This window comes from Crinia signifera, chromosome 7, assembly GCF_055691185.1.
Source record: "Crinia signifera chromosome 7, ASM5569118v1, whole genome shotgun sequence".
NCBI classification, from domain to species: domain Eukaryota; kingdom Metazoa; phylum Chordata; class Amphibia; order Anura; family Myobatrachidae; genus Crinia; species Crinia signifera.
The window spans coordinates 12,928,859-12,949,062 of NC_139223.1; the positions used below are offsets into that span (position 1 = coordinate 12,928,859).

Here is a 20,204-nt window from a genome sequence, read left to right on the forward strand (position 1 = left end):
GTAGTACGTTTATTTATAAGGCGCCACAAAGTATCCGCAGCGCCGTACATAGCAAAATGTGTCAGGGAATATGCAGGCGTGGCCAGGTGTGTGAGGGGAAGTCATGTGACATCAGCTCCGCCCCTGATCAGCCTGATTCTATCACAGCCGCTGAGTGAGTCCTGGGCTACGCACAGACTGCACACACTGGGGAATCATTACATGGTGCGTGGCTTGCGGATGGATTTGTAGGTCTTTTGCAACCTTGCACCGGGCAAGATTACACTGTTGCGGGCGGCGATTACCTGATTAGCACCAGTCAGATCAGGTCTGAATAATCCCCCAATATCACAATGAATGAATGGGACAGATGCAGCGGCCATAATAAATAAAGTAGGAGGACTGGAAGTAGCACAGGGGGAAGGGTCATGTTCTGGCGGTAGCATTGTAATGTAGACCCGTAACCTGCCGCTGAGCAACAGAAGACGGCCGCCTTGTTCTTCTACTGTGTTACGGCTGCATCATGTGAGGGATTATTGTCAGATTGTTGCTTTATTGTTGTATTTATCTTACAGGGCGACACCAAGAATGACATCAGGATCTTCTCGCTGGCCGTTCTCCTGAGCAGCGCCCTGGTGTATAACAGTAAGGGCACCATAGACCAGGATGCACTGAACAAGCTGAGGTATCCTTCCATCTATGTCACTCTGCAATGGAATATAATATAGTCATCTGAAAGATCGCATGTGGGGGTATAAACCAATGGGTCCTAATTACTGAGCCGCACTGGGCCTAATTCTGATTGGTTGGAGGGGTGTGGATCATGGGATAGACAGGTATTAGGATGACATAGACACAGGGTTGACACGAGCAGAGGGAAGTATTTTTGTTTCAGTTTGTCAGCACATGGGCCCCAAATTATTTATCTACTGTTATGAAGCAATCATGTGTACCCCTTATCATGTGTACCCCTTATCATGTGTACCCGCTTATCATGTGTACCCGCTTATCATGTGTACCCCCTATCATGTGTACCCGCTTATCATGTGTACCCGCTTATCATGTGTACCCCCTATCATGTGTACCCGCTTATCATGTGTACCCCCTATCATGTGTACCCGCTTATCATGTGTACCCCCTATCATGTGTACCCGCTTATCATGTGTACCCCTTATCATGTGTACCCGCTTATCATGTGTACCCCTATCATGTGTACCCGCTTATCATATGTACCCCTTATCATGTGTACCCGCTTATCATGTGTACCCCTTATCATGTGTACCCGCTTATCATATGTACCCCTTATCATGTGTACCCCTTATCATGTGTACCCGCTTATCATGTGTACCCCCTATCATGTGCACCCGCTTATCATGTGTACCCCCTATCATGTGTACCCGCTTATCATATGTACCCCTTATCATGTGTACCCTGACTATATATCCTGACGATGCACCCTGATGGTACACTCTGATGATACACCTATACCCTGATACACCCTGACAGTACACCCTGACTATACATCCTGACGATGCACCCTGATGGTACACCTATACCCTGATACACCCTGACAGTACACCCTGACTATACATCCTGACGATGCACCCTGATGGTACACTCTGATGATACACCTATACCCTGATACACCCTGACAGTACACCCTGACTATATATCCTGACGATGCACCCTGATGGTACACTCTGATGATACACCTATACCCTGATACACCCTGACAGTACACCCTGACTATACATCCTGACGATGCACCCTGATGGTACACTCTGATGATACACCTATACCCTGATACACCCTGACAGTACACCCTGAGTACACATCCTGACGATGCACCCTGATGGTACACTCTGATGATACACCTATACCCTGATACACCCTGACAGTACACCCTGACTATACATCCTGACGATGCACCCTGATGGTACACTCTGATGATACACCTATACCCTGATACACCCTGACAGTACACCCTGACTATATATCCTGACGATGCACCCTGATGGTACACTCTGATGATACACCTATACCCTGATACACCCTGACAGTACACCCTGACTATACATCCTGACGATGCACCCTGATGGTACACTCTGATGATACACCTATACCCTGATACACCCTGACAGTACACCCTGAGTACACATCCTGACGATGCACCCTGATGGTACACTCTGATGATACACCTATACCCTGATACACCCTGACAGTACACCCTGAGTACACGTCTGCTGCTGCTGCGCTCCCCCTCCGCCCCGTAGCAGTGTCTCCTTTTCATCGCATAATGGCTCTCCGTATTGGTGCGGGGGGGGGGTTAATGCATTCGGCCATAACGGGTGCCCACTTCTGCTCATTATTTTTTATTTATTATTAACAGTTTCTTATATAGCGCACACATATTTCGCAGCACTGTACAGAGACTATTACCAGATATTACATAGCACATACATATCCCGCAGCGCTGTACAGAGACTATTACCAGTTATTATATAGCACATACATATCCCGCAGCGCTTTACAGAGAATATTTGAACATTCACATCAGTCCCTGCCCCAGTGGAGCTTACATTCTATATTCCCTTCCACATGTACACGCACATTCTAGAGTTCATTTTTTGACCTACCGGTATATTTTTGGATTGTGAGAGGAAACCGGAGTACCCGGAGGAAACCCACGCAAGCACGGGGAGAATATGCACAGTTAGGGCCAAGTTGCGTATCGAACCCATGACCTCAGTGCTGTGATGGTAACCATTACACCGTCCGTTATGCAGGAGAAGCGGGACCTGTTATTTTACAATCATTATGGGCAGGTTGATACTGCACCAATATTCCTGCAGGCTGTTACAATATATAAACACTGCCATCTGTTGGCAGAAAGTGAAACTACGTCTACTAGCTTTTGAAGCATTAGCTTTGAGTGGGCTTTAGTGGCATACCTCCCAACTGTCACGATTACAGCGGGACAGTCCCGATTTTCGGGTCCTGTCCCGCTGCGGGGGGTGGCAGTTGGGAGACCCCCCAATCTAATAGAATAGATGCTGTGCTCATGCTCACAGCGTCTATTCTCGTATGAAAATGAGGTTGTGGCTAATTAGCATAAGCCACGCCCCCCTTTGCATACATCCCGCCCCCTTTTCGGGAAGCCGCGAGAGTGTCCCTATTTCTTCAGCACCAAAGTTGGGAGGTATGCAGTGGCGTAACTATAAATTTTGCTCCCCCAAGACAAAAAAGTTGAGGCGCCCCCCCACTAACTAAATATAAATATATAAATATACTATATATATATATATATATATATATATATATATATATATATATATATATACACATACACACACAGGGATCCAGAAAAAATGACAGTGGGGGCACTACTATGGAAGTCCATTTATTTATATATGCAAAGTCTATCTAATTTATTCATGTCGCACACAACCAATAAGCGAATGTCCAGAATTATAATCAATGAATATTATTTATGAATGTAAGCAGATGAAACTGTAGTACGGATTATATAGTATAACAATACAGGTATTATAATTAATAACGATTATTAATCCAGCATCCTTAAATAAAGCTAACCTCAGTGTTGTATATGTGTATGTGAATACAGTGCGGGAGGCGTGGCTATACAGTAGCATGAACGAACCTGATTGTCGGCCATTTTGGCCAGAGCACATGTTGGTCTGCCGCATGGCATTCCGCCATTTTATGATTAACCAAGTCTTTGTGTCCACCATTTTAGATTCCACCACATGGCACACAAAGGAACCTTAACAATCTAAGGACTCAAATCTGCCGCATGGCAACCAAACATAAACTGACTGTACATTCATAATTTCTATCCACAACATTTACTCCAAATTACCTCTAACCTGCATCAAACAACACTCACAATCCGGAATATAACTTGCACATTCAGCAAACACACTAAACCTGCAGCATACACAATTCAAATATAGTTTTATCCGCCAGTTTATCTAGATATTCTCACTGGATATTACACAAAGCATTCACACACTTAAATAGAAACAGCTCAGGGCTAATCCATTCTGGGACGTAGACACACACTCGATTAAGCACAAATGCTGGAATCCATACATGCTCACTTTAGCCTAACACATGCTTTCAAATACATGCATCCCTTTGAGCAAACACACACACTTGAATACAAAGAATCCAGACAATAGTGGACTACACTCACAGCACATGTTTCTTACAGACCTTCAGATTATCTAGATATTCTAGCCAGACAATATAACAGTCTATCTAACAAAGACATGCTGTGGGCCGAAGCTTTGGCACATGTTACCACAGGAATTCCAGGCCTCCTTCTAAATACTTAGTAATAGCATTCACCATGCTCAAATCAGTTTAATCACTACAGCTTATCCTTTCAAATACCAATCTATATGTTTATCCATAATCTACCAACCGCTGCTATATGTAGCTATTGTGAAACACAATACAATCCATGATGATATCACATGTCTGAGCACATGGCACACAGCCGATAGGCCTACACTTTATGGCCTAACAATCTTTCATGATACAGGGTTGTAAATCTATATCTAACCAGTAAAACATATCCTAACTTAACAGATCAAAACATCACTCTTGCTGATCAACTCCTACTTCGCTCACAGTTATTTGAAACACATCATGCTACTCATACAATGAAATACAACATTCCTGGCTATGTATTATTGAAGCTAGAATACATCTTTCCTATATCTCACACGTAGCTCTCTGCATCATAATACTCCTAAACATCCAGTCCATTAATCATATCCTAGTCCTGGCGCACAATTCAATCAGTCCTACAAGTATACATTACTCAAAGCCATGTAGTAGACGGTCACTCTTCCCGGAGAATCTAAATCCATCTTATCTGGTCTGCGTCCCAAAGGCAACTACTTGTTTCTCTATATTTTACTTCCCAAGAAAACTATGTAGGGGGAGGGGTTGATCCTATTGTCTTCCCAGAGACCATTCAGTCACCTTCTATCAATAGCCTGCAGACACGCCCCTTTGTTACTGTATTTCCTGGGTGGTTAGCTGGTGTTTGGGAATGTTAATGACTTCATCTCTAATGCTGGTTTTTCTGTGATTACTCTAATGTGAACTTATAATTTGTATAACATGTGAGTGCAACATGATATGAAATTCTAATAACTGTCATCTGACAGCTAATATAATTCCAGTCATTTAGAGACCAAACTTGGCATTATGGGATAAAATGTGTAACTTGATATGCAATATTTTCTGGCTTATGGGATAAAGATTATTTATCTCTGACTATATTAATGTTATGGGCATGGTTAAAATTATAATTATGGAAATTATATGCTGGGAAAAATTAGGCATTGACAGTCGTCCCTTTGACAGTATATAAAACTGTCACATTAAAATTAATAATGCATAATTTCCGCATTAATTTTCATAATTCATAAAATTTCAATATTTTTCATAAAAATATTTTTCATTGATAAAAAAAAGATTTTTAAAGGGTGGAACTTATGTGTATATGTAGAAAGAAGGGGATGTATCATTTTTGCGCAATGGCTTAATCCTAGATTAATAATAAATGGGGGAGTGCATTTACTTAACGCCGGCATGTCCAGACCATGACCTCACATAGGGCCACAGCCCAGACACACACGACTGAATGATACATTTGGGGAATGTATGTGTGGGTGTAGTGTTCCTGCATAGGTGTTGTGTTACCTACCGCAGGATGTACAGGGGTGAACAACCTTCATATGTCCTACAAAGGATGATGGGAAAACATGGATGAACAATCATAACAAACAATTTAACAGAATATTATAAAGATTTCCTGAAAGAGTGGAGAACAGTCATTTCTCCTAGTGCAGTTAGTGGATTAAAAACCTGGCTAGACCTCCCAGGACAAAAACCGTCTACGCACTTTTGGGTCATTCCTAGTGTCTCTTGACATTAAAACTAAGGGCCAAAAAGTCTCTAGTGGGTCTTCTATGCATCACGACGTGGGGTCGTCTAGGGGTCATCATTCTCTTGGTGGGCTTGTGTATTTTGTCGGTTCTTGGGGCTTTCTAGTTGGGTTCCTGTCCAGTCATCTGTCGGTATCCAAGTCGTCATCTCGAGGACCATCATCTGTCTACAGCTGGGCTCGTCTCTCCTTCTCCATTGCATCTGTAGGAAAAAGAAGTATCAATATTTTTGCATTTCCACCTATTTTTCCCTACCATTCTTGGCTTCTTGTATTCCATCCGATCCACTTGTAGACTTCCGACAGTTCTGTCGTCGACTTGTTTCCCTGCAGAGACATAAACAGAAAGACCTTCCCAAGCGTTAAAAGTATCCCGCCTCCCACATCTGTGAAGCTTCTACACTCTAGAGTGCTACAGTTTAACCCTCGCCTTACTGTCTCTTGACACTAGGTGGCGCTCTAATTTATTTAAGGATATTTCTACCCTGTACTACCCAACCTCTTTCAATTTAACCTCTATACCACTCCATATATTACAAATACAGTTGTCTGAGCCAAATAATCTGCGTTCTTCTTCGGAAAAATGTGACTAGAGGAAGTCTGAGATATTCAGCTTCCGTTTCAATATTCGATCTCTCATTTTCCTCTTCTCTGTCCAATCACTAGGGACTATCAGTTACTTGACATCTGGACCTAACACTATCAATATCTTGAGGTTTTTAAATCTCATTTAAAAACACTGTTATATATATCTCGTTGTCTAGGGGATGAAACTTTTTCAATGTTAGGTCCATACGCTCTCCATGCAATTAGGAGCAACAGGGGTTTCCAAATCCAATGCGTCACATTTGACCGGGTCCAATCACAGCTCTTTCCGGCTTAACTAAACAACAAACAGAAAAACAAATCTTTAGACACCTTACACGACATATGTCTGATTCTGCGAACCATCAAAACAAACAATGACAATCAAACAAACAAAAGAGAACATATAGACTACCTTCCATTTCTCCTTACTTGATTCCTAAGAACCTGGACTGACAATTACATCACATACAAGTCACCACTAGGTGGCTATTAACTTTTAACCACTTCCCGATATCTATGTGTTTACATACATATGTGTCATGGGAACTATATGTCATGTGATGAACAAGCATGTTTCAAAAACAAATTTCCCAATATGTCATCCCTGGTACCAAGGGCGGATCGTATGCAGTACTCCTTTGAATAGAACATGTTATCTTGTTCTCTACCTTTCCTCGTGTTCTATACCTGTATGTCTTACCATAGTCTAAACCTTCATGTGTTCGCTGTAATCTTATGTTCTACGCTTAAATCTTTAATCTACTTGTTAAAAAGGGGAGAAAGAAAGTTTAGGAGTCTTGCTAGCTACCGATCTTCATTTGTGCGACATCTCTGCTTCTCTATACCTACAGCAGTTATTAACCTGGGGATGTAATTAGTTTCAAATACAATTTGGCATTCTCAATTTATCTTGTTACCTTAATACTTATTACCTGAGTCAGTGTGAAACCAGTATACCTACTTCTCCAGCTGTGTCAATTTGTCATCCACCGTACCGTCTCTTACCACTTGGGAAAAACAGCATCCTCTCTGGCTGTTTGACTCCGCCTTACATTTGACTTCTCTCGTTTCGGAGATGACAGCGGTCTGGAATATTACGTCAACACTTACTAATCCTTAACAAGGAGTTGACACAGGGTATAGGTTAGTCAGTTTCACAATTTCATCAGACACCTTAGAATAACTGGTCCCATTATATACGGATGGGGGGGGTATTGCTATTCCGCTTTAACAGTCTAATTGCACCTGTACCATCACTTTTCCTATTGCATTTTCCTATTCCACGGTTTGAAACAATCACTATGCCTTTTCTTACCTCGCGTTGATGAGAGCAGACATATTTTCAATTCTTATTGTGTAATTCATCCGGTTCGAAGCTATCAACACTGGGAAATTCTAACTTGCTGCCTTGTGTATTCTTTTCCATTTCTTTTGGTAAACAACTGCTCGTTCACCGTGCTCACAGCACATAATGAAAGCTGCCGATCCTTTTGGTCGACTCGCTTCCTCCCTAACTGACACAGCGTGACCCGTTATTACCCATAATTACAGGAATAGACGTTCACAGCTAGTAGATACCGGTGGGTTGTTTAAGTTGAGAGCTGCCCAAACACTCACTTCTCAGCGTCCTAGAACAGTCCCACAATCAAGTGGGTGCGAAGGCTACGAGGTATGATACTCAATCATCAAGTCTTTCAACTAGTAGCGAACTACTAGTCAACTTGCAAGATGCGGCCAAATTTTTCCAGGACACAGCAAAACTTGTTTTTCCTGTACCCCCAAAAACTGTTTTTTCTAAATCAGCTGATCGGATCACTGGGTTCCGATTTAGCTTCTTGTACCCTCCTAGTGGATCAAAATAGGTAGTTCCACGGAAGGGGCAGTTCCTATGGGCACGTCGCCACGTGCACCCTGTCCTACACTGGACTGTCCTACACTGGACTACACTGCGCATGAGTCGTGCCGTCACACACCCGTTCGCCTCAGTTTTGTTTCACACTGGGCGCTAGTTACACCTTGGTCTTATGCTTAAACTTGAAATATTTCTGTACAGAAAAATCTTCCTAGGTTGGTAGCTCTTCTACTGGATGTTATACGAGTGTTCCCTTGACTATCAATGGGAATTTAATCAATACTATTTGAATTTCTTGAAGTTTTGAACAATAATAAAAGAATCCTGTTTGTAACTCAACAGGAGTCTTACTCAATATATGAATTGTAATTATCACTCAATTAATTATCACTACCCATCCTTGGGCATTTACCTGTACAGCGTACCTAGGCAATCACACGCGCCAGCACATGTGTCCATCACGCGAACAGTGTCTCACTGAGCGGCAGACGTTGACACCCATGTGTCCGAGTCCCGCCTTCTTTTGCATACTTATGGGTTCACACACTGCCACTTGGCATTGTCTCTATCCCACATTAACTTAACTATTCAAGAAATCCGAACAGCACACTCTTTCTATAACATTTGTGGTTAGCAAGGATATGGCACTATGAATTTAACACCTCTTACAATACTGTAGATATCTCACATTCACAGGGGAAAACAAATGCAATTTTATTCAAATTCTACCTTTGGCTATGGTTGTAAGTCTATTGTCTCAACACCTTAATTTACATCTAAATACCCTCTGGCTGGCACTTTTAAAGTTAAAAAAAATCTTTCTTTGCTGGGTTATATGTTTAGGGGAAATCTGTCTTTTAGCCTGGAATAAAAAAAAAGAAAATGTTATTTATCATATTTGGTAACAATTAGTTTCAATTTCAAATTTAATACTTTAGAGTAACATTCAAATTTCATACCGCTTGGAATTTGTTGATTTTAACTGTACCTGATTTTTCTATTGACTGGTATTTTATCTCTCGCTACTTTTATCTCTAACCAATACTGCTGTATTTAAATTACTTCTGGTTCAATCCTACCAATTATGGGAACGATAGTTCACAATTAAACAATCTATACATTGCTAACTTTTATTCACAGTACTTCCCACTGTGCTTAGTTATGCCATTATTGTATGCTAGAAAAGATATCTAAAAAAAAATTCCCTTCCTAGAACAAGCATTTTATCCCAGAAATCTTTGAAATACAAACAAACCGTTTACACAATTTTCAATGGCTCCTTCAGGTTGAATAACTGGCTGCAACATACTTGCAGTTTATGACTATGCATATATACTTTATAATCCGCTTCTGCTGCAATTATAAAAATGTGCATTTTATTTAAAATTTGCACTGCTTATAAAACAATTCAAATTTTGCTAGAACAATTCAACCTGAATCAGCCCTTGCCAATCATATCTGACTATTATTTAAAAGATAAACATCAAAAGGAGATAACATTGCATGAGAGAAAACAAATTATTATAACATATATACTTATAGAATCGCATCTTGGTATTTAAATATAAATAAATGTTTTTCCTTTTGTCCCAAAGTTCAAATTAGTATCTTACAGATTATGCATATGCAGGCCCGGACTATCAGCATTAGAAAAACCCAAAACCAAACCGAAAAATTTAAAATAATTATTTTTATTCTATATGTGATCCCTCCCTTGCTGATTGGCTCAAATCTGCATAATATTGCATATCCTTAAGTATATAATATCCCATGACGAGCATGCATCTATGGAAGTCCATTTATTTATATATGCAAAGTCTATCTAATTTATTCATGTCGCACACAACCAATAAGCGAATGTCCAGAATTATAATCAATGAATATTATTTATGAATGTAAGCAGATGAAACTGTAGTACGGATTATATAGTATAACAATACAGGTATTATAATTAATAACGATTATTAATCCAGCATCCTTAAATAAAGCTAACCTCAGTGTTGTATATGTGTATGTGAATACAGTGCGGGAGGCGTGGCTATACAGTAGCATGAACGAACCTGATTGTCGGCCATTTTGGCCAGAGCACATGTTGGTCTGCCGCATGGCATTCCGCCATTTTATGATTAACCAAGTCTTTGTGTCCACCATTTTAGATTCCGCCACATGGCACACAAAGGAACCTTAACAATCTAAGGACTCAAATCTGCCGCATGGCAACCAAACATAAACTGACTGTACATTCATAATTTCTATCCACAACATTTACTCCAAATTACCTCTAACCTGCATCAAACAACACTCACAATCCGGAATATAACTTGCACATTCAGCAAACACACTAAACCTGCAGCATACACAATTCAAATATAGTTTTATCCGCCAGTTTATCTAGATATTCTCACTGGATATTACACAAAGCATTCACACACTTAAATAGAAACAGCTCAGGGCTAATCCATTCTGGGACGTAGACACACACTCGATTAAGCACAAATGCTGGAATCCATACATGCTCACTTTAGCCTAACACATGCTTTCAAATACATGCATCCCTTTGAGCAAACACACACACTTGAATACAAAGAATCCAGACAATAGTGGACTACACTCACAGCACATGTTTCTTACAGACCTTCAGATTATCTAGATATTCTAGCCAGACAATATAACAGTCTATCTAACAAAGACATGCTGTGGGCCGAAGCTTTGGCACATGTTACCACAAGAATTCCAGGCCTCCTTCATCCACCATGCTCAAATCAGTTTAATCACTACAGCTTATCCTTTCAAATACCAATCTATATGTTTATCCATAATCTACCAACCGCTGCTATATGTAGCTATTGTGAAACACAATACAATCCATGATGATATCACATGTCTGAGCACATGGCACACAGCCGATAGGCCTACACTTTATGGCCTAACAATCTTTCATGATACAGGGTTGTAAATCTATATCTAACCAGTAAAACATATCCTAACTTAACAGATCAAAACATCACTCTTGCTGATCAACTCCTACTTCGCTCACAGTTATTTGAAACACATCATGCTACTCATACAATGAAATACAACATTCCTGGCTATGTATTATTGAAGCTAGAATACATCTTTCCTATATCTCACACGTAGCTCTCTGCATCATAATACTCCTAAACATCCAGTCCATTAATCATATCCTAGTCCTGGCGCACAATTCAATCAGTCCTACAAGTATACATTACTCAAAGCCATGTAGTAGACGGTCACTCTTCCCGGAGAATCTAAATCCATCTTATCTGGTCTGCGTCCCAAAGGCAACTACTTGTTTCTCTATATTTTACTTCCCAAGAAAACTATGTAGGGGGAGGGGTTGATCCTATTGTCTTCCCAGAGACCATTCAGTCACCTTCTATCAATAGCCTGCAGACACGCCCCTTTGTTACTGTATTTCCTGGGTGGTTAGCTGGTGTTTGGGAATGTTAATGACTTCATCTCTAATGCTGGTTTTTCTGTGATTACTCTAATGTGAACTTATAATTTGTATAACATGTGAGTGCAACATGATATGAAATTCTAATAACTGTCATCTGACAGCTAATCTAATTCCAGTCATTTAGACCAAACTTGGCATTATGGGATAAAAGGTGTAACTTGATATGCAATATTTTCTGGCTTATGGGATAAAGATTATTTATCGCTGACTATATTAATGTTATGGGCATGATTAAAATTATAATTATGGAAATTATATGCTGGGAAAAATTAGGCATTGACACTACAGTAAATAAATGGGGGGGGGGGCAGTTTCGTGCAGGTTCCTAGAAAAGTGTGTACGGTCTAATAAAGCGGGTTGTGGACTCCAAGGAAATACTGTTCCCAGGAGCCACAAATTCATTTTCATCATTCCGGGTGCATGGGATACAGTTCTAGCTGGGGACAGATGCTGTGGATGGGGGGGGGGGGGGGCAGATGGGTATATGCTGGGCAGAGAGAGGGAGACAGATGTGGGGAGAGGGGAGATAGATGCTGAGGAGTGTGCATGGGGCAGATGCTGGGTAGAGAGAGGGTGGTGCAGATGTCGGGCAGGAAGAGGGGGACAGGTGATGGGCAGGGAGGTGGGTACAGATGCTGGACAGAGAGAGGGGGAGAGATGCTGGGGATGGAGGGGGACAGACATTGCACAGAGAGAGGAAGACAGGTGCTGGGAAGAGGGAGGGGGGATGAATGGTGGGCAGAGAGAGGGGGTGGTTTGCAGGGAGTGGGGGGACGGATGGTTGACAGGGAGAGGGGGAACGGATGGTGGGCAGAGAGAGGAGATGGATGGTGGGCAGACAGAGGCCGGATGGTGGACAGGGAGAAGGGGTACGGATGGTTGGCAGGGAGAGGAGGGGGGCAGATGCTGGGCAAGCATAGGGGGGAGAGAGAGGATAGCCAGTGAGTCGGCGGAAGATACTAGGCAGGGAGAAGTGGGGCAGATACTGGGCAGGGAGTGGGGTAGGCACTGGAGGGTTGCCCACCCTTCCAGGGGGCCGGGAGGGGGACCCGATTTTCGGGAGATTCCCGGGAATTCCGGGAGGGTCGGCAACCCTGATACATACACTGACTTCCTTATGCATACATACATACACTGACTTCCTTATGCACACATACATACATACATACACTGCCTCCCTCATACATACATACATACATACATCCATATGTCCCCAAAATTACATCTATACATATATCCCAATATATTATTAATAATAGTAATATACCACTGGCGCTGGGTGGAGGGCCTGCCAGCAGCAGCACTAGGGAGACCAGCAGCAGGTGTTTGCAGGGGCCAGCTTAATTGTCCAGGGCAGAGAAGAGGCAGCAGCTCCGGCTCCAGGAACCCATGCTTGTTCTCAGTCAGCAGTGACTGGAGGGAGGAGGCGGGGGCCGGGGCTCAGAACTGCAGCGTGGAAACTGAAAGTAAAGTGACTTCCTCTGCTGCTGCTGCCCTCCTATGTAAGCCCAGGCTCCTGAGTCCCGGGACTCCCGTCCAGCAGCAGCAGCTGCTGCTTTCATCACAGCCGGCGCTGCTGCCTGTCATCCCTCCCTGCACACTAGTTAGTACGCCGGGCGCCCACCGCAGGCGGCTCCCCCAAGCAGCCGTGGGGGCTGCCTTTATTGTAGCTACGCCACTGGTGGGCTTACTAGTGGTACAATAAGTGCAGAGTTAACTGATGGATATCTCATATCTAATGGGCCCTACACAGAGCGATAGTCAGTCATTTTCTGAGCGATTTTAAATAATTTCCCTAAATTGCTCAGAAAATGCCTGAATATCGCTGTGTGTTTATTGTGCACAGCGATGTAAATGCTCGGCCGCCACAAGTCAGTATCTACCGCCGATTAATACCCCACATACAGGTTTTTAATTGGTCGGGACCAGTGTTCTCCATTGTGCAGCGCTGTGTGCAGAGCGACCTGAGCATTCTGAACGGGATGCGGTCAGTTTCCTGGCGGGCGGAATTCCGGCGGTTAAAATCCCGACGCCGGAATCCCGGCCGCCGAAATCCTGGCACTTTGTCTATGTGGGTGTCCACAACATAGCGAGGCAGAGCGAAGCGAGGCACCGGGCCCGATTCATGGCGATCCCGCAAGGGGGGGGGGATCCACACACACAAACACACACACCCTTGTCGGGATTTCGGTGGTCGGGATTCCGGTGTCGGGATTTTGACCGCCGGGATTCCATACGGAATCCTTCTGATCATTGAAGCATTGCGCATTCCCTCCTGTCACCCCGCGTGTAGGGCCCATAAGAATATTAAAATAAAGGTATTTTTTACTGTAGATAAACAAGAAAAAAATGAAAGAATAAAACTCCAAGAAGGGTATCAGTGAACTTTAATAACATCCAAAAGAAACACAGAACAGATAAATCTCATCAAAGCACAATTTTAATCACTTTTTTTATTTTCTTATTGCACTTTAAAAAAAAATAAACAATTTTTGAACTGATTTTTTTTTTTAAAAGTAGCATTTTAGTGAGAATTTAATTGTAACTGGAAATATAAAGTAGTATTTAGAGTTCACCCATAGGGTATCTCTACTATATCTCTTTTCTTGTTGATATTCAGTAATATGTTAATTAGAGAAGGGTAGCAGCTTTCCGTGTCTCTCTTCACTTCATATACGATTGCATGGTCATAAAATGTTATAAACAATTGATTTTCTGAAAGAGAATTTTCCATCGATAACTTCATTTGTGTTCATCTCGTAGGTAGATTCATGCATTGTACCTCAGTTTTCTTCTTATCATTTCTAACCAAGGCAAAACTAAACTGAAAGCCCTCCAAAAATAATCTAAGCCGAAAAGACAAATGGTAAAAATGGTAGTACTGTGGGCAGAGGTGGGGCAAGGGGACAGTCCGCTGTTCCGTCCCCAGCAAGTGGCGTCCCTAGTGGGAATTCCGCCACTTACTGTGTTACAAGTAACAACTTGCCTCCAATAATGTGCCCCAAGTGACATCAGATAACCAAGGTTGCTCTAGTTCGATACCCATGTTTCAATTCATACGGATAACAGTGATAATGAATACAATGGTATTTCTTGGAAAATGAATGATAAACCATTACCATTAACATCATTGGTGTGGTTTTAGATTTATTGTAACAACTTGCCTCATTAACAACCTAGCCCGGACTTCCCGTTTGTCTTGTTTGATTCTTACTGTGTTGGATGTGTGTAACTTGATAAAATCTCAATAAAATTCTAATTTATACTAATTAAATAAATAAATAAATATAAACATTCATTATGTTTACTCTTTTATCTCTCTCCACTTCTGTTAGATTTGTAGGGGAACTCGCTGAGCTAATCAAGGTGAAATCGAAGGACAACGATGACGAGGAAGCTGAATTCTCGGGGAATTTCCCCATCTTCATCTGGGCTGTCAGAGACTTTACTCTAGGACTAGTGATTGATGGAGAGAAGGTCACAGAAGATGACTACCTAGAGAACGCCCTGAAGCTGAAGACCCGTAAGTATCGTGAAATGTGTTTATAGGATTATCACAGGATTAGATAGAAAATATGAAAAAAAGTACATGTTTATAACTTTATTTTTATTTTGTTTTTATTTTACAAAAAGCTGAGAAAACAATGAAGAACATGGAATATAATAAGCCCAGGCAATGCCTGCGCATGTATTTCAGTAGCCGGAAATGCTTTGTGTTTGACCAGCCATCGGCAGACAAGGAAGTTCTCCAGAAGATGGAGGAAGCTCCTGAGAGTGTGCTTAATCCTGGGTTTGTGGCTCAGTCAAAGAACTTCTGTGACTATATCTTCAGGAACGCAGCAGTAAAACTCGTTACCGGAATACCCCTGGTTACAGGAGTCAGTAAGTGGACCTAAAGCACTCTCCAATTAAGCTTGTCCTTAAGTTCAGTAATTGTCTTCTTCTTGATGAATGAGCAAATTGGCCACAAATAACCAACAATTAGCATAAGCTACCAGTCAACCAGTTCCTGTCATTTTTCAAACACAGCCTGTAACATGGCAGTTAGTAGTTGACTGGCTTGTACTTTATCTCTCTCCACATTATCACTTGCCATGGCTTAGTGAATCTTCCCAAGATATACACAGTAACTTCAGTTAGGAAATTAATTGGGTGACTTAACAAACTTCTATAGAGGACACATGGAGACTTTACCCAAAGAAACCAATCAAAATCTTGCGACAGTATTATTTACAGAATATACTAAATAACAGAAAGGGCTAGATAGCTGCTAGGCGCAACAAATCCAACTGTCCTGTTTAGATTTAACCCCTTGAGTGGTAGGTTTTGCTGGGGCAGGACAAACCTACCAGAGCAGGTTTGTCGTGCCCCAGCAAAACCCACCACAGATCATTAGAAGCCGCTGCCGCCCCCCCTCAACTTTGCTCCGGCGTTACTACGCTCCCATACTGCCGCTGTCGAGCCGCCTGTCAGTCATCAGACAGGCAGCAGGCTCTGGGATTTGTCACGGCGGCTCGGGAGGACTCGGGTGCGTCAACTCTCCCGAGTCCACCCGAGCCGCCACGAACATCCCCGAGCCTTCTGCCTACATCACTACAGAAGGATGATTGGCAGCTGGCGGCGGGGTAGCTCCAGCGTACGATTGCCTGGTACGCCAGAGTAGAGGGACCCGGGGGGGACAACAGGAGGGGTGGGGAGGTGACAGAGGGGGTGACCCCTAAATGTAGTGCGCCAGTGGTGCTCCAATGGAGGCACAGCCCGCTGCGGCAGCGCAGCTGAGCCCGGAAGATTTCCGAGCATACCACTTAAGTGGTTAATAACTACCCCCTAAGTCAAGTAATATATATCTCTATGGCCGATATGTAATAGGGTGCGATTTTTGGACTAGTCCAAAAATCGCACCATATCGCACAAAATCGCACCTTTCCAAATCGCATTTTTTGCCGCAAATTCGCATATGTAATGAGATGCGAATTTGCGGCAAAAAAGTGCGATATGGTGCGATTTCGGGCGCTTTTTTAGTCCTGAAAATGTGCGATTTTCAGTCATGAAAATCAGCACATTTTCAGTACTGTGCGCTGTGTTGTAAAAAAAAAAATAGAAAAAAAACGGCGTGCGCTCCCCCCCCTAAGCATTACCAGCCCCGGGCTCAAAAAGCCGGTGCTGGTATCATAAAATCAAAGGAACAATCAAGTTGGGGTTCCCTGGATTTTATAAAACCAGCACCAGGCTCAAGGTCCGGCGCTGGTTCCCAAAATACGGGGGACAAAATGACTAGGGGTCCCCCGTATTTTAAGAACCAGCACCGGACACAACCAGCCAGCAGGGTAATGCCACAGCCGGGGGACACTTATTATATAAGGTCCCGCGGCCAAAGCATTAACCCCCTGGCAGAAGAGTCCGGTTCCGGGGCCTTGGTCCTGGTTCCGGGGCTGGTCCGGGGTTCCGGGGCTCCTGGGCTGCAGAATCCGGGGTCCAGGATCTGAGGTAGTCCCCAGGGGTACCTAAGGAAGGAAATCCTACTCACCTGGTCCCCGGCGACGACCTCGGCATCCTCTCCGGCAGAAGCGCTGCTCCCATGTGGTACCCGGCTCACAGGACTTTCACAGGCGCAGAGATGTTTCTTCCTCGGCGTCTCTAGTCAGAATGATTTCTGGCCAATCAGGAGCCGACTTTCTCGGCTCCTGATTGGCAGAGAAATCATTCTGTTCAGAGACGGCGAGGAGGAAACTTCTCAGTGCCGGGCAAAGTCCTGCAAGCCGGGTACCAGTCTGGAGCAGCGCTGTCACCGGAGGTCGCCGCCAGGGAGCAGGTGAGTAGGATTTGCCTCCTTAGGTACCCCTGGGGACTACCACGGATCCCGGACCCCGGATTCTTCACGCCAGGAGCCCCGGAACCCCAGGACCAGCCCCGGAACCAGGACCAAGGCCCCGGAACCGGACTCTTCTGCCCTGGAGCCCGGACCCAGGATCCAGGGACCGACCTACGGGCTCAAGGTAGGTAAGTATCAGTGTGTGTGTGTTTTGTGTGTATTAAAGTTTTATTTTACAGGGTGTCAGTGTGATTTTGTGCACTATTTTTTTCACTGCAGAACTACAAGTGCCAGCGGGCCCTTTAATGCCCCGCATGCTGGGACTTGTGGTTCCCCAAGTCCCAGCATGCGGGGTAGGCTTGCTGGGACTCATAGTTCGCCAGTGTAAAACAATAGTTTTCATTCTTTTTTTTACACAAATCATCATCTCCATGCCCACAGCCCAGGGGCATGGAGGACAGCCCCGGACTATCAGCATGGGCTGGTAAGTCCTGGAGGGGGGGACCCCTTCATTGGGGGGGTCCCCACTTCCCCAGGACCCCTGCCCATGCTGACCAGCCAGGGGGTTAATGCTTTGGCCGCGGGAGCTTATATAATAAGTTTCCCCCGGCTGTGGCATTACCCTGCTGGCTGGTTGTGTCCAGTGCTGGTTCTTAAAATACGTGGGAACCCTAGTCATTTTGTCCCCCGTATTTTGGGAACCAGCGCCGGACCTTGAGCCTGGTGCTGGTTTTATAAAATCCAGGGAACCCCAACTTGATTGTTCCTTTGATTTTATGATACCAGCACAGGCTTTTTGAGCCCGGGGCTGGTAATGCTTAGGAGGGGGACCGCACGCCAGTGTTTTATTTAAATTTCTTTTTTAACTATTTTTTTACAGCAGAAGCATGCACAGATCTCAATGATCTGTGCATGTTTCTGCCTAACTCGCCAGTCAGAAGCTGGTCTATTTTTTTTGCGGGTTTTGGTAAGTTCCCATATGCGACTTTAGAACTCGCATCCTATTACATATGCGAGTTCTATAGTTTACTATGGGAAAACATCTGGATGCGATTTTCAGTGTGCCTGAAAATCGCATCTTTAAAATGTGCGATTTCGCGGTAAAAAATGTGATTTTTACCGCGACTCGCATCCTATTACATGTGCGATTTTTCGAAAAAATGCGATTTTGGTCAATTTTGACCAAAAATCGCAAAAGTCTAAAATTCACACCCTATTACATATCGGCCTATATATCTGTTTATATATGTTTGTTTTGAATTACTGGTATTTTAAAACCAGTAAATTCTCTCTGGACCTTTCACATTACAGCTAGAAATGTTTTACACCCATTTAAAATCGGCAATATACCGTGTTTTAGCTGTAAAGTGAAAGGGGTATTACTTATTGTCCATCGGTTTGGGATTAATTTGGCAAGTGCCTCCATTTCAATCCTCCACTATTCACGGCAGCCTGAAGCGTGGCGAGACAAGAGAATAACAAAGAAAGTTGCGCTGGGAACCACTCAATATAATTAGACCAAGATTGGTTTGAATCTAAATATTGGCAATAATAATAATATTAATAATATTAAAATTAAAAAGACAGTCGAATGGAGAGTAAATAATAAAGCATTTTATATTAATCAAAGATATAAAAAGGCATAAAAATTTTTTTGCATAACATTTAATAAATATACATATAGGTACCGGCCGATACAGAAAAAAGAAAATAAAAAAAATCTAAAAAGTAGGGGAGATTTGCTGCAATGGCAACTGTTGCTAATTGCCAGAGTACCTTGTTTGTAAGCGGCGTCTGCCCAGGTTCACAGTTAGGCTCCCGTGTGCCGGCCGGCGTTGGATGGATGAAGGGATTGTAGAGCTGACGCGTTTCCCCATCTTCGTCTATCGGCGGCTTTATCAAAGATCAAGTGTGCGAGCATTACGCGTCCTCCTGACCTGTTCATACCCCCACTATCCACATCGGTGTGGAGTTGATTTTATAAAGTGTGGCAAGGGCAGCGAGCCCTGCGAGGGGACGTGGATTACTTTACATGTATTCCACGTCCCCTCACGGGGCGCACTGCGCACGCCACGCTTTCAGTGCTAGAGCCTGAAATACCTTTGTGTTTTTCTTGCATTAAGTTAGATTTTCAAAGGAAGACAATTTTGATAAAGTTATCAGAATCCCTTAAACATTTTAAGAAACTAATTTGGCAATTGTGAAAGACCGGACTTCACCAAAACTGTTTTTTATTACTCATAAATACAAATAATTTTTAATAATCAATCTAAAGGTGTCCATACACTGTACAATTATTGTATGCAATTTGGACTAGATCGCATCGCTGTGGCACCTGCCAATTGTACCATTATGGGCACCTTTAAGCCTGGTAATGCTTTATTAAAAAAGATTGCATTGGCATTACATTTAAAACACATAAATAAATAAAACAATAAATCACCCTCAATCAAAATCCAAAAGTACTTTAAGAAACTTTTTACCAATAAACTTTTTGTTTTTATACCTA

The 20,204-nt window shown here is 43.0% G+C and overlaps 1 protein-coding gene across 2 annotated transcripts in view; it reads left to right on the top strand.

Moving 5' to 3' along the window:
• LOC146019778 (guanylate-binding protein 7-like) overlaps window positions 1-20,204 on the top strand; it is an 89,027-nt gene that overhangs the window by 45,536 nt on the left and 23,287 nt on the right. For both annotated transcript variants that reach the window (XM_083152330.1, XM_083152331.1), the window contains 3 exons: window positions 555-664; window positions 15,219-15,406; window positions 15,517-15,765. In XM_083152330.1, the coding sequence (XP_083008456.1) occupies window positions 555-664; window positions 15,219-15,406; window positions 15,517-15,765 (547 nt within the window). The remainder of the gene's footprint in view (window positions 1-554; window positions 665-15,218; window positions 15,407-15,516; window positions 15,766-20,204) is intronic.